This window comes from Botryllus schlosseri, chromosome 11 (genome assembly GCF_051294905.1).
Source record: "Botryllus schlosseri isolate E-star chromosome 11, Bs_hap1, whole genome shotgun sequence".
Lineage (NCBI taxonomy): Eukaryota > Metazoa > Chordata > Ascidiacea > Stolidobranchia > Styelidae > Botryllus > Botryllus schlosseri.
Window position 1 is genome coordinate 27076065 of NC_137246.1, and position 15623 is coordinate 27091687.

A 15623-nucleotide genomic window follows, 5' to 3' on the forward strand; every position below is an offset into this window, starting at 1 on the left:
CACCCGTGAATTTTACAGAAGTGAGTTGAACCGGACTCCGACTCAAGTCTTATAACACTATGACTCGGACTAGACCCTTAGCTCCCTGATTTGGGCTCGAACATGACTCGGTGGTGAATTGAAAATGACAGGACTTACCTTGAGTTAAAACTATGGAATTCAAACAATCTAGTTTGATTTTTTGTAATCTGAACGGATAAATCTTACATTCTGACAGGCGGACATACCTTGTACGATACCAGCTGGTTTTGAAGCCGCCTCCGATTTTGATGTGCCTGCCGGGAGTCTGCTCGAAGGGAAACAGTACGATTATATTGTCGAAGCTTCAAAGACGGGGAAAACTTCCACTACCGCGATACAAACGGTATTGTGCATTGTCGAGGCTACATTCTAGATTAGGGACACCTTACGACCTCTTTTAAGAGTATTTCACCTCTTTTCTTGAAGAAAACTAAAATGTACTCGGAGAACACCCAAATGTCCTCCTTTTTAGCAATGAATGTTATTATTATTATTAGCAATAATTTGAATTGAATTTCGCAATTCGTCCTCTTTATTGCCCTGAGCGATACTCGACTATACAAAGACAAGTTAAAATAGATCAAGTCGGTAAAAGCTAGACGTTCAAACTGATTTTTGATGTAAATAAGGTGAATGGTTAACTGAATGAAAAAAAGCCCCAATAGTCGCGGAAACCGGTTTTTCAGTCATCGATGCGAAAAGTTACCCTTAATTTTTAGTCAACCCACTCACAATCGCCATATCAAGTGAAATTTTCTAAATTTGTCTACAATTTTAACTTGTAAAAAAGTGTCCTCTTTTTATAATCTCAATATATGCTAAACCTCTTCCAGATTACCATTGAATATATATTCATATTGAAATAAGCCCGGATACTTTTGGCAAATCACTGTATTTAATGGATGATTCTATTTGTCTAAAAAATTATCGAGACGTCATTATATATCTTGGCCGGTCATTCTTTCATGAAAACTGTAAAGCAGCAGTCCAAGTAGTCTAAAATCGTAAACACTTGAGTAACTACGACAGAGTAAAAAATTACAAAAAATGAATTCCAAAAAGTGTTCTCGATATGTGATGCCCAATTATCCAATAAATTATTTCCATCATAATTTTGGGTTGTGCCAGTAGTGGCCGTGCAATTTCACGGAACGGGCCTAAAATAGCTAATTTTGCCACACCTGGACAACCGCTTAAGCTAGAAAGCTAGTTTCGGGCTTAAAAGATGCAGAAGCAACATGTTTCTATCTCGCTTCAATAGTATTTTGTTTTGCAAATGAACAGAAAAAAAGTTACAAGCAAATCACTGATCTCTGCGTGCTTATTTTCTCAGGTGGTGGTCGTCGATCGTATCATTCCGACTACAACAGTTGTATGTTTCTCTTGTCGCGCTATGGCTTTGTATCAAATCAGTGCATCGTTTCACGTGGGATTGGTGGGCTCTTGCGACTCGTGCTTGAGTACAGACGTGGTAAGAGCTTCTTCTTATCTGCATAACGTATTTCGCCCAGTTGTATTTCTGTTATGTATGTTATAGATTAATTCTTTTCCAATGGCTTCCGCTGTAGTCGGATGTGGATCAGTGACAAAGCATTTCTAATTTTGTTTGTACTTGTAAAAATGCATGTCATTACTTCTACTTCTACTGGAGTACCAATCGATCTACTTCCATTACCTCTGCCTGTAATCCTATGGACTATTTGGTGGATTTGACCCTATAATCTCCCAATCTCAAAGTCAAGCCCATTCGACTCAGCTGAGATTCTAGTCATCCCGGCACTAATGCATGTGTGTACGATTCATAATTTCGTAATTCTTCTCATTTTTGACATTTTCTGGCCCTATTTTACAAATAACACTACTAATCAGGGTTGTAACCAAGTCACAAGGCTCTGAGTCACAAGTCAATCTCACTTTTCTAGTTTTGACTCGAGTCAAGTCAAGTCATTTTAAATTCGCCACCGAGTCAAGTCCGAGTCCAAGTCAGCGAGAAGAGGGCCGAGTCCAAGTCATGGTATTATGACTCGAGTCCAAGTCCCAGTAATTGTGTTGATTGATCGGTTTCCAGTTAAATACTCGTAAAACCCACTTTTTATAACTCAGTTTGGTGATTTTGAATGATTTGCATTTATATTATGCTAATTTTCCTAACTTTTAGCAGTTTCTGTTCGCATTTTCAAGTACCATTACAATAGACGAACTCCCAATAGTGTGCTTACTTTACTACTCTTTGAAATTACAATGAAATGTCGGTCTTGCCGTCTGAGTCCCGGGTCATATGACTTTGTTCGAGTCATGCGTAATGACTCGAGTCCAAGTCGAGTCAATGGCCAGATTGATTCGAGTCGAGTCATTTCCCTATTTTGAGAAAATGACTCGAGTCAAGTCTAGTCATCAGAAAATCGTGCTATCAATAGACAAAATAATGCAGTAACTTACTATTAGTACTTACTAAGTTACAATGGTTGTCTTGGCGATCCGAGTGAAATGACTTGGTCGAGTCATGCGCAATGACTCGAGCACAGGTCCAGTCAATACACAGATTGACCCAATTCGAGTTATTTTCCGTATTTAATGACTTGAGTCAAGTTGAGTCACCAGAAACTCGCTACTCAAGTCATTTCCAGTGACTTCCCATGTAGTCCTTCGGACTGATTGCTCAATTTGACTCAATAACCTCCCCATCCAACGTGATGCTGATAATATCGTGCTCATACTTTATGCTTTTATGAAAAATCTCAATCTTCTTACGTAAATTAATCTCATAATTTATTTGCATAAGTGTAATTCTAGATTATCGCCATGCACTATCAACTCGGGCAATTTTTATATTGTTGATATTTCTGAGCAATATCACCAATCATATTGTAACTTGATTGACTTAAAATTACTTACACACACACCTGTACAGGTATCGTATCAGTGGGAAATTCAGAAAATAGAAGCAGACGGCTCGCTCACGAATTTCCCGATCGATCTCGTCACAACAACAACCGGCGACCAATCACGATACCTCGTTGTAAAAGAAGGTTCCTTGGAAAACTCTCACGCATACGAATTCAAACTCAGAGTAAATATCGTAGTTTCACCAAATTTATCACAAAATTCTCTATGTGAAATCTTACAGATCAACGTCAACGGAATGGAAGGGTACTCCAAACTTGAATTGCCACCCAATATGCCTCCTTTGAATGGAACATGTCAAATGACTTACAATAACGGTCAGGGGGGTGTCGTGTATGTCCTGGAAACGCTAGTATCGTGAGTATTGCTTAACAAATGATACTTTGTGGAACGATACCTTTAATAACCGTTGTGTTCTCACAGATTTTCGTGCGATAATTGGCAAGATGATGCTGCAGATACAGCTTCTCCTCTTGTATATACGATTATCGCGTATAGAAGTACAAATGCAGATACCGAGGATTTGAACGATGCGTTCATTTTATATCGCGGGACCAAAGAAAGCTCTGAGGTACAGAATTTGGAAGCTTTTACAAGAGATATTTCCGATTTAAAGATAGGAAATTGATTTTGCAACTGGAAATTTGGCAGAATGTTTGAATTTGTTTAAAAATTTATATTATATTCGATTGTAATGAATGTTTAGCTACAATGGATGTTGTCTTCAAGTTCTGTACCACGAACCGACTATTTATATATTACTATTACTATTACTCCATATTCACAATTCACTATTATATCTTCGATGTACACAAAATATAATCAATTTCTCCTAATAGTTGCAGTAGACTCCACAATCTCCCGGTCTCTGCGGTCTCATCACTGTAATTATATAATATTCCTATATCCTTACTAATGTTCGTTGTATAGAAGTATTCTTTCATGAACTGGATTTCGTGTACTGCATCCAATCTTTTGGTGTGATGTAAAAATTGGATTCCATATTTGAATTCTTTACAATGATAAATGAATTTGTTCTATCTCTATCACATTCACATACACAATATTGTGATCACTATTGCATGGTTTTATGGTTATAATTCTTACTTGACTTTAAATGCCAGTTGAATATGATAGTTTATTCGAAACTTTGTTTCATTCGCAGAGTTATTTACCTCTCGGCAACCAAGAGTACAACTACGTGGTCAACATCAAGATATTTGTGGAAGATCAGCTCGGGACTTCAACTCTAGCGCTTAATGAGTATGTTATTTCAATTAACTCAGCTTTGCAGTTACTGTATCGCATACCGTTATGCATCAGGTACGTAACGGTCATGCAGAGTGCTATCGGTGGCACGGCCGTCTCCTGGCTCCTTGGAAAAGTGAACAACGACCTGAACACCATCGTCAGGCTGAATGACCCGCAGCCAATACTGGATTTCTCAGCAGCTGTGATTACTCTACTGAATTCCGTGAGTTTTACAGCTGTTTACCTGGATAATTCTGAAGTTCCGTACCCTAAAAGGATGAATTCATCCTTTTTCAATCATAGATGATTTCACCATCATTGCAAACTGATTCTTGGCCACACACGCATTCACCAATTGAGTTTTCAGGATATCGAAATTCTACCAAGGGTAGTCAAATTCGTAAAAACAAAATCTGTGACTCTTCGTAATTCGCATTTTGCTATCGTATTTATAACCAGAGATGATTAAAGTAGCCAGTGTTGTTACTCAAGTACAAGTAAAAGTAACACAATTACTCAATTGGTGACTCGACTTGACTCGAGTCATTTTTCCAAATGCGTAAAATTATTCGACTCGAGTCAATTTGTGTATTGGCTTGACTTGTACTTCAGTCATTGTGCATGACTCGAACCAAGTCATATGTCTCGAGACTAGGACGGCCAAGACAGACGTTTCATTGTAACTCTCAAGAATAGTGAAGTCACCACATAATTGGTATTTCGTCTCTCAATCCGGATATTTGGAAAAATGGAGCCAGAAACTATTAGACTGGTGAAATTACTATATTATGAATCGAGCCATTCTATATCACTCGGGCATAGTTGAAAAAGTGGGTTGCACCGGATTGAACTCAAACTGAACATAATGACTTGGACTCGGACTCGAGTCACAACACAATGACTCGGACTCGACCCTCCACTCACTGACTTGAACTCAGACTTGACTCGGTGGTGAATTGCAAATGACTCGAGTCAAAACTATAAAAGTGAGATTGACTTGTGACTCAGTTACAACCTTGTTACAAACCGTCTCTGAATTCTACCATTCAGAATAGCAGAATGTATTGCATACATTATGCAAGGACGTAACAAGTTCATATCTCGTTATAGGAATCAACAGTCGGTGCCGGGGTCTCCACGACTACATACACGGAGTCCGTGTTGGTTCGCGAGATGGTGACTCAGACGGTATCCGAAATCAGCACCACCACATTGAAAGAAGTTCAACAAGTGGCTTCAGTGTTAGAACAATGCGTCGTAAGTATTCCGAAATGCTTTATTAACTCTAGTGATTTGGCGTGTTGAACTTGGCACTTGGCGGCTGCTAATCCTGACCTATCCTAACCCTGATACATATACGAAGTGACGAATGCACAAAGTGTCGCACAATTCATGCTCATATTCAGTGAAACATTCATTTTCGAATAAGTTAATATAATATTAATTCATCGTTTTCATAATATTGGTAGTCATTACATTTTAACTAAAAATTCGTCAAATACAGGCTCACTGGTAACCAATCCTGAATCTAACTATAACCCAGACCCAACCCTAATTCAACCCACATGCTCATTTCTGTTATGTCCACAGACCAATAATACCATCTGTCCAGCATTTTGATTTTACCAAATCTTATTACTTCCACAGAAATTCCCGTCAGAGATGCAGAACCCGACGACCCATGACTACGTTCAGTCCAGCGTCAATCAAATGATTGCTCGACTGTCCGAGTTTGTCAACAAAGAAGGCCACGCCTCCTTTCAGAGAGCCACCAACGACGTACTGGACATTATCGGCGGATTAATGCGCGTAGTCAACTACGCCGTGTATGACACCACCACAGAAACGGAGATCGTATCCATATTTCCAAATGGTACGTACACTTTTTATTGATATACTGACACTGTAAGCTGTATCAGCAAAAGCTTATATTAGTGCTTGATGTGTGATGATATAAACTAATCCAAGGCCTTGTTGACCACCCAAACGAAGGATAGCGTTTGTCACTAGCATGGTATATGCCGGAAAAAGCAATATCACAAAAACTAGAGCCAATTCAGCTGAAATACTGGCGTTTCCAAACTCTGTGCCGCCGATATACCTTGAACTGATCGATAACATATCATGTCTTTTGAGATTTTTTCGTTGACCTGTAGATATATATAACATATGTACATATTCCTGGTGTTTCTTTTATTTTCTGTGACAATGCATTACAGCCAGTGTCAATTTCGATGAGACATATCGCAAGGGAGTCATGACAAATCTAATCAACAACGTCTATTCCCTGATCACCACCATTCTTCAAAGCAAAGTCGTAGATGAAGAAGCCATGTCTTTTCTCTCGCCAGTGATCAGCATATCGACGAAGAAGACAACGCCGCTAACTGCACTAAAGTACGTGAATTTGTAGCTAATGTTAGTGATTGAATGTAGCTTTCATAATCGATCAACGGTCGAGTATTCACTTGATGTGGCGGAGCACATTCCAAAAAATACTGCATGTGATGTCATAATTGGTGATACGCCTTCGATATATACAGTTATTTTGAATTCTCTACTAGTTGCTGACGATTACCCCTGACGAGCGTCAGCCAAAAATATTCGGGTTCATTTCAATGTGAATCATCAATTGTAATCAGCAAGCCCTCGACGAACCCCAAGTTTTCTTCTAGTCACAAAACGAACCGTGCATCAATCAACAGCGTTAAAATAACAAGACCAATAAAACATGGTTATCACACAAAACAAAAAAGATTTTGTGAATTTTTGCTGCAAGTCAAACCCCGGAGACTTGCTCAGTGAAGCAGGGTTGTAATGACTCGAGTCATTTTTTTGAAATGCGTAAAATGACTCGACTCGAGTAAATTTTTGTATTGACTCGACTTGCAATCGAGTCATTGTGCATGACTCGAACCAAGTCATATGACTCGGGACGAAGATGGCCAAGACAGACATTTGATTGTAACGTCGAAGAATAGTAAAGTTACAACATGATAAGAATTTCGTCTATCAGTCCTGATACTTGAATATAGGGCCAGAAACTGTTGAAAATGAGAAAATTAGTATATTATGAATGCGAGCCATTCTTTATCACCCGAGCAGAGTTGAAAGAAGTGGATTGAGCCAGATTGAACTGAAAACTGAACAGTGAACGTAATGACTTGGACTCGAGTCAAACACTATGACTCGGACTCGGCCCTCTACTATCTGACTTGGACTCGGACTTGACTCGGTGGTGAATTGAGAATGACTCGACTTGACTCGAGTCAAAACTAGAAAAGTGAGATTGACTCGTGTCTCGGAACCTGGTGACTTGGTTACTTACAACCCTGTGGTGAACCCTTGTGATTCATGTGAACCACTGTATAAACCGGCTTGTGCCTTCTGTCAACAGACAACAAGTGTCAGGCGGCGTATCGTGGCGGCTACCGGATCACATATTCGACAACTTGGATCCCGATATGGAGTTGCAAATCGTTTCGATCGTGCAAGAACAGGCAAGTTGTGTTGTTGAGCTCACGCTCATCAAAGGTTATAGCCAACAACTATAGAATTCTAATATACTTTTCTTTATAGAATCCTTATACTTTCGGATATCCGGCTCATCAGTTAGCGGCAAACGGCTTTGCTAACATTACTTCGCGTGTTCCGACTATTGAGTTTTACGACGGAAACGGCACGGCTATTCCGATATCGGGCCTGGCGTCTTCTACGGTAAGATACCTATGTCTTGTTTTTTTTAGTACTTCCACTTTTACGCAACAGTTTTTAGATTTTAGAGGCTGCAAAGTCAAAAGTAGATTGGGGATTAGCTTTCATCACTTTTCATCACTTTTTCAAGTGAAATTGTCACAAAAATGGCTTGAAATAGTCCCTGTATCACGATAGATGAATGTATTTTCTAAAATTGCATATATTTGTCGTGGGATTAGTCAAATTAGTCGTGCAACATCAAAAGTAGCCGCCTTAGACCTTCTACTAAATATATGCGGCACATTGCCTAAATCCACTTTTTGAATCTACTTACTTGTGTTTGTGTGGAGAATTTACTATGGCGTAACTTCTACTCGAGTACCCATGAAGACTACTTTGGCTACGTTTGGTTTCGGCGTATGTATATTTTGTGTATCAATTTGGTATTGATTCTGTCGCAGGAGGGTGATGAACGTCGCGTTAAACTGGCGATGACGGAGAGTTCTTGGGAATATCTCAACGCAGAGGATACCGTGAACACCTTGGAATCATCTGGATCGTTGTACAGACCGAGGGTGATTTGGCGATTATAATTTTCAATGATCATATTAGTGGTTATCTTGTGTCCTAATATGAATTTGAATAACCATGAGTATTGGGGAAAGTTTGATACCGGTAGTGCTAAGCTGCATATTATCTGCGATTTGCCTTTAACTCGTGAATAGTTCTTTGATTCGTGAATCAATTGTACACAGAAGACCGTTGTCGAAATGAGTTCCATTTTTGAAACATCTCGACAGTTTTCTTAGTTGAACAAATATGGTACTTTTCTTAATTCAATTTGCCTACAAATCATGGAAAGTTATTTGGTTCCTGAAACGAATTCATGCAGAAGACCACCATCAGAAATAGAGTTCCGTTTTTGAGACTTGCTAATCAAATTCTTCCTAGTTTAACAAAATCTGCTACCTTCCTTACTGCAATTAGCATTCAAATGAAGAAAGAATCTGTGATTTGTGAAACGAATTCACACTTAGAAATATCCCTTAAGCATGTGCAATTGTGTAATGTCAACACCACAAATCTATCGTGATTTGAAATTGTGAATGAAGTGTACAATATTCCCTGATTTCTAAATTATAAATCACTTTTTATTCCGTTTACGTTTCAGACTGGCTTGACGTTTGACACGATCAGCACCCCTCTACAACCTTTACAAACGTTCGGAATCACAGTAACGAACAACAATCGCGACAACAACACCGGAGTCCATATCATGATCACTTACACCAAAAAATACAATATCAACAAGCAAGAGAGCAACCCCGCCATGGGTATGATGATATTTAGCCTATGACTTTGAAAATTTGAAACTGATTCATTGTTGTAACATTACAGAAGTGTATTTGGATTATTCTCCCAATCCGAATGCGGCTAATTTTACTTCGAAACTACGAATAACCGATGCGGAAATGGCAGCCGGTGTTGATCATCAGCACTACACGTTTTTCTTGGATCCCAGGTTTTACTTTACGTGATTATATTTCGAGTTGGGCACACTGATCCAGGTACTCAAATCTGACTCGAGCTTTAATTCTAATGATTCGAGTCTAGAATTAAGAGATGACTCTTTCGAGTACCAAAATTATGTGCTCCTTGCCACTTAGAGTTGACTTATCAACTAAAATTATAGTTTAGATAGTGTTTTCAACTATGGACTTGAATTTTGATTTAAGATCGGACGACACTACTATCCCTCAAGTGTACCTGAACGTTTCAAACTATTTCAATTACGAAATATTGGACGTTGATATCGGAGTCTATTACAGCTTGTGTCTGTATTATCAAAATTCGGTGAGATTACAATTTGTTCACTTGTGCACGTTAAGGTGTTTATAATATTCTTTTTTGTATAAATCCCGCCATATAGAGTGAAGTGTGGGCTACTGACGGTGTTTACGTATCTGCGGAATCGACATACTCCGTCACCGTTTGTTATTCGGACCATCTTACGTCTTTTGGGTCGTTCGTCATCAATCCACCCAATCTGGTCGATCTCACCAATATTGTGGTAAGTTCACTTTGATTTTCTGTCTGTGTTCACTAGCAGTGAAGCCTGTACCGGTATTATAAACGTAATAAATTCATTATTGTGCGAAGCTGCTGAATGCACCCGGGCATGATAGGCATAGTGTACTTCTATTTGCAGACACTGCACGCATTTGAACTCATTACAATTTACAAAGTCACCTACATTTTGCAATGCCATGATCCTACATAGTGTAGAGATTTAGCATTGGCGACTGGCGTGCTAGTGAAAAGCTCCGTACTTTAGTATACATACATCTACAGCTGTGCATACAGAGAAATGTATTTTGCCTTGCTGAAGTCACTCAAATTTGGATACTTTGAATTTGGTATCACTCAGGCTCACAAATTTTTGTTCTTTATCGGTATTGACACGAAATGTCTGTGCAAATGTATGACATATCTTTTGATGTCTGATGACATGCATGAAATTTTTACCAAAAAAAAAACGATTAGTACACGCCACTGTTTCCCCATAAGGTTTCAGAGACCAACCCGTCAAGTTTGTTGTTGCATCACAATAAAATAGTTTACCGACAACATCACCAAAAACAATAATTTTGCTTATTGTTTGATATTGTTATTATTATGGCAAATTTTTTCACTTCTTCCAGAATATCGATTTTGCGAAAAATCCATTTGCTCTGATATTGGTCGTGGTCATCATGTTCTTCTACATCGTGGGGATCATCTGGGCTCGCCGATTAGATTTGAGAGACATCAAACGCGCCAGCATCATACCGCTGTGCGGCCCAAATGGCTCTTTCAAGTACGAGATCACGATCAAGACCGCAGCGGGAATAGGAAGTGGTATGATAATGCGTCTTATCAATATTTAATATTTTTTCTTTTTGCAATATTTTAACTCTCTACTCTACAGCTCAGATTTGGAGAAGTAGATAAGTCTCATTCTAATTTAAATAATTCTAGTTGTCTAATTAGACTCATTAAAGAGAAATGCCGGTAAGCTAATTTTATTTGTGAAATGTTATTATGCACTAATTTTAATCACAATCTAGTCTGATTTATGGTTTTCCCGAAAATGCTACAGGAGATCTTATGAGAATGAGCTTTAAGTCAACATCAACTGAAATCCATTCAATTCCCACATTTTCGCGAATTCAGTAATTCTAATTCTAACCTAATTATAATTATAATTCTTGTCTAACTTGAAAAAATGAGTATATCTATAGTAGGGTGGAGTGAAAAAAAGAAAAATTTGAATTTCAAAAAGTGCCTTTGATATTTGGTCCCAAATCTCAAATGAAACACTTCTATCATAATTTCAGGCTTCTGCACCCTCTAGTGGCCGTGCAATTTCACTGAACGAGCCGAAAATAGCTAATTTTGCCGTATCTCAATAACCGCTTATGCTAGAAAGCTAGTTTTGGGCTCAAAAGCTGCGGAAGCAACATGTTTCTATCTCACTTCCATAGAACTTCATCTTGAAAATGTACAGAAAAAAAGTTACAAGCAAATTATTGATTTTTAGACCGCCATTAAAAATGTCGGTTGGTTTTACCAAGTTTGCAATGCCAATTTGCATGTTGCAATTTGTACATTGCAGTTTTAGCAACAAAATCTTGTTCGGCCGGACCTATCAATTCATCTCTATATTAACCTAGCCCAATTTTGACAAGGAAGAGAGAATGAGTGAAGTTTCATCACATTACATCATCACAAACCTTTATGTCATGGACTTGGTGACGTGGGTATCTTCCTGTTCAACTATACAACAGACGATAGATTGTTCAAAAAGTGAATCAGTTACAGTAAATCCACCTATACAATTGATACATACCTGATAACTGTATGTTTTGTTGAACATGACGGTATTCATATCACTTGAGACATTATCAAACTGTTTTATATATTATACATATTGTACAAGTAGCTGTACTCATCTTGGAATATTCTAGAAATTGGATAGTCAACCTTGAGTCTTCCAGGAGTGATGATGACTCATTTTTGAAGTGTTCTGTTTTCTGGGGTATCTTGGAGTTGATCATAAAATACTCTGGTATATTGGTTTCAAAACTGACTCGCCATGTGCAGTGTCTTAGGCCGCTGGCTGTATGAACAAGAACAGGCCACTGTAATACACTCTGCTATGTCTGTGAATTGAACTGATATTGTCTAGTATAAGTACAGATTCAGAATTTCATCATGTTCGACTTACAGCAGATTGTGGTTTATCATATGTACAAGTAATTGACATAAGGTCAACAACAAAAAAGATCCAACTCTGTTGTTGCTTGCAAGAAGTTGCACAGTGGAGAAACTTTTCGAGGTGTTGATGGTTTTCCTTCTGGAATACTCCCAACTAAACCACAAGTGATTGAGGATATGCTCAACTTTGATCACTCAAGTTGTGATCAAACAGCTGTCTTTAACTGTCTTTTAGTTGGAAGTATTCCAGAAGGAAAACCATCAACACTTTGAAAAGTTTCTCCACTGTGCAACCCCTTGCAAGCAACAACGGTCTTGGATCTTTTCCTGTTAACATTATGTCAATTACTTGTATATATGATAAACATCAATCTGCTACAAGTCGAACATGATGAAATTCTGAATCCGTATTTATACTAGACAATATCAGTTCACTTCACACACATAGCAGAGTGTATTACAGTGACCTGTTCATACAGCCAGCGGCCTATGATATCATACGTGGAGGAGTCAGTTTTAACACCAATATACCAGAGTATTTTATGATCAACTTCAAGATACACCAGAAACCAGAACACTTTCAAAATGAGTTATCACCACTCCTACTGGGAGACTTGAGCTTGACTATCAAGGTTCCAGAGTATTCCAAAGTTGAGTGCAACACCTTGTACAATATATAAACAGTTTAACAATGTCTCAAGTGATATGAAAATCATCATATTCAACAAAACATACAGGTAAGACGTATATATCAATTATATAGCTGATTTACTGTAACTGATTCACTTTTTGAACAATCTAGGCACATCGTTTGTTGTATAGTTAAACAGGAAGATACCCGTTTCACCAAGTTCAAGACATGAAGGTTTGTGATGATGTAATATGATGAAACTGCAATCATTCTCATCAAAATTGGGCTAGGTTCATATAGAAATGAATTGATAGGTCCCGCCGAACAAGATTTTGTTGTTAAAGCCGCAATGTACAAATTGTAACATGCAAATTGGCATTGAAAACTTAGTAAACCCAACCGACATTTTTAATGGCGGTCTAAAAATCAATAATTTGCTTGTAACTTTTTTTCTGTACATTTTCAAGACAAAGTTCTATGGAAGTGAGATAGAAACATGTTGCTTCCGCAGCTTTTAAGCCCAAAACTAGCTTTCTAGCATAAGCGGTTATTGAGATATGGCAAAATTAGTTATTTTCGGCTCGTTCGGTGAAATTGCACGTCCACTAGAGGGTGCAGAAACCTGAAATTATGATAGAACTAATTCATTTGAGATTTGGGACCAAATATCAAAGGCACTTTTTGAAATTCAAATTTTTCTTTTTTTCACTCCACCCTAATCTATAGTTGCAAGTCTAATCTAATTTGCAAAAGCTGAAATTTTTCTAGTTAAGATAAATAGTAATGCAGTAATGAATTCCGTTTGTAAGATGCTCCCCCAATACTGTAATACACAATTGATATGCATGATTGACAAATAAAATACTCTCTCTTTTATAACGTTCTCGCTTCATCGCAGGAACGACGGCCAACGTCGGTATTTGTTTGTACGGAGCCGACGGGCGGTCTGGGTCCCGACATCTTGCTCGAAAAGACGCATTTCAACGAGGAGCAGTTGATACCATGCAGATCGCCACCGATATCAACTTGGGAGAGATTTTCAAAATTAAAATCTGGCATGACAACACAGGTATGGAAAGTTTTACAATCCAAACATCAATACATCAAAACTATTGCTTTCCGAGTATTTATGCATCTTATAAAATCTTTTATAATAACTTGAATATCTTTTCAGGCCTCGATCCCGGATGGTGCATCGACAGGATTATGGTTCGCGACATCCAATCTGGATTCAAATATTACTTTCTCGTCAGCTCGTGGCTGCAAGTCTATCCAGAAGATGAGGATGAAACTTGCTTGGAAAAAACGGTCGAAGTCGCTTGTGAGTTTCTTTTTTCTCTACAGGAATTTAAATTGTAGAGACTTTTGGAGGTACAGAACCTCAATATAATATTGAATTACATATTCATATTGAAATAATCCCGACAGGGGTCATCGTCAGCAACATAAGCTTAAGCTCAATGTATTATTTTCAGAGAGTAGATCGTTTTTAGATAGTATTAGCTATCATTTAATAACATGTCATTGAGCTTTTGTCATTTGTTTGAGTCAAATATTTGAATTTTTTGCCTGTGGCATCATATTAGGGATGCAATCATTGATATACAATGTTCTTACCAATTATCTACTAGTTGCTGACAATTACCCCTGATGATTGTCAGCCGAAAATATTCAAGTTCACTATGAATATATTATTCAGTTTTAACTGTGATCTATAGTTGCTCTTTACGTCTATGAAAATGTCAAAATTATTATTAAATGATTATTTACCATCTCAATGTAGCTGAAGAAGAGCTGACCAATTTCTCGAATATATTCGGATCACAACTGTCTTACGGATGGGAAGACGCACATTTATGGCTCTCGGTCGTGGAAAGGCCGACAAGAAGCAGATTCACGAGAGTGCAGCGAGTCACTTGCTGTTTCACAATGCTGTTGCTGTTCATGGTGTTCAGGTAAACATTAAAATTACGTTGACATGTCATTACGTCGGAATTTGAGGTGATATTTTGTTTTGTAAATAAAACCATTTTTTCAGTACTAATCATCTTTGATATTATCTACTATGCTCCTATACGTGGTGCATTACTATTTCTGAACAGCATAACGACTGATTCAGGTGACGAGTGAATTTATTTATTGGTACATAGTTGAAGACCTCATTTTTTTTTTGAAAAAATTGAAGTTTCTTCCAAAATTCAAATGTCCAACCTTCTGTTCCATTTCAGCGCAATGTGGTATCAAGGTTACGATCCAGATGGCGAAACAATACCGCAAGACACGATCGTCGGAGTCATTCGTTGGCAAGATATCGCCGTCGGCGCTATCGTGTCTCTGATGGTGTTCCCTGCCAGCATACTCGTGATATGCATGTTCAAAAAGTCAAAAAGCCAAGTTGGTTGCTTTTTTCTTCGCTGTGACATTCATTTATTAGTGCTCACTACTGGTTCAGTCTTATTGCCTGCAACCAATGGTCACGATAGGCGTTAATATTTCCTATGATCATTTTCCTTCATAAAACGATGAATATCTTGATCAGGTCGCGCCTGTAAAACCTTGGCTCGAAAGATCGCGCACGGCTCAAACTATTGAGATTCTCGACGAGATCCTGGAAGGCGGGGGCCGTGAATACCTGGACGATTTCTCCGACTCGGACGAGGAAGATTACGACGGGCGGTCCAAACGTAACCGCAGCATGCTGCCGGGGCACAGCGAGTTTCTTGCCGAATTTCACAATCAACAAGCGGACGGAGAATCGCTATTTCAGCCTGTGAGTCTAGTTTTTGGCAATTCCTCTCATAAATAAAATGCATGTCTATCCCTAAACTAATTTCTGCTTTACAGAATCTGAAATGTAAAAGAT

The 15623-nt window shown here is 38.3% G+C and overlaps 1 protein-coding gene across 2 annotated transcripts in view; it reads left to right on the forward strand.

The window, feature by feature from the left end:
- Nucleotides 1–15623, forward strand: part of LOC145450815 (polycystin-1-like) — a 72587-nt gene that overhangs the window by 40440 nt on the left and 16524 nt on the right. For both annotated transcript variants that reach the window (XM_080329320.1, XM_080329321.1), the window contains 23 exons: nt 218–364; nt 1355–1492; nt 2933–3091; nt 3149–3282; nt 3349–3496; nt 4091–4188; nt 4249–4399; nt 5287–5433; nt 5824–6049; nt 6396–6573; nt 7574–7676; nt 7756–7893; nt 8334–8447; nt 9044–9206; nt 9271–9394; nt 9609–9726; nt 9803–9943; nt 10575–10770; nt 13659–13829; nt 13935–14081; nt 14544–14715; nt 14989–15154; nt 15300–15530. In XM_080329320.1, the coding sequence (XP_080185446.1) occupies nt 218–364; nt 1355–1492; nt 2933–3091; nt 3149–3282; nt 3349–3496; nt 4091–4188; nt 4249–4399; nt 5287–5433; nt 5824–6049; nt 6396–6573; nt 7574–7676; nt 7756–7893; nt 8334–8447; nt 9044–9206; nt 9271–9394; nt 9609–9726; nt 9803–9943; nt 10575–10770; nt 13659–13829; nt 13935–14081; nt 14544–14715; nt 14989–15154; nt 15300–15530 (3510 nt within the window). The remainder of the gene's footprint in view (nt 1–217; nt 365–1354; nt 1493–2932; nt 3092–3148; nt 3283–3348; nt 3497–4090; nt 4189–4248; nt 4400–5286; nt 5434–5823; nt 6050–6395; nt 6574–7573; nt 7677–7755; nt 7894–8333; nt 8448–9043; nt 9207–9270; nt 9395–9608; nt 9727–9802; nt 9944–10574; nt 10771–13658; nt 13830–13934; nt 14082–14543; nt 14716–14988; nt 15155–15299; nt 15531–15623) is intronic.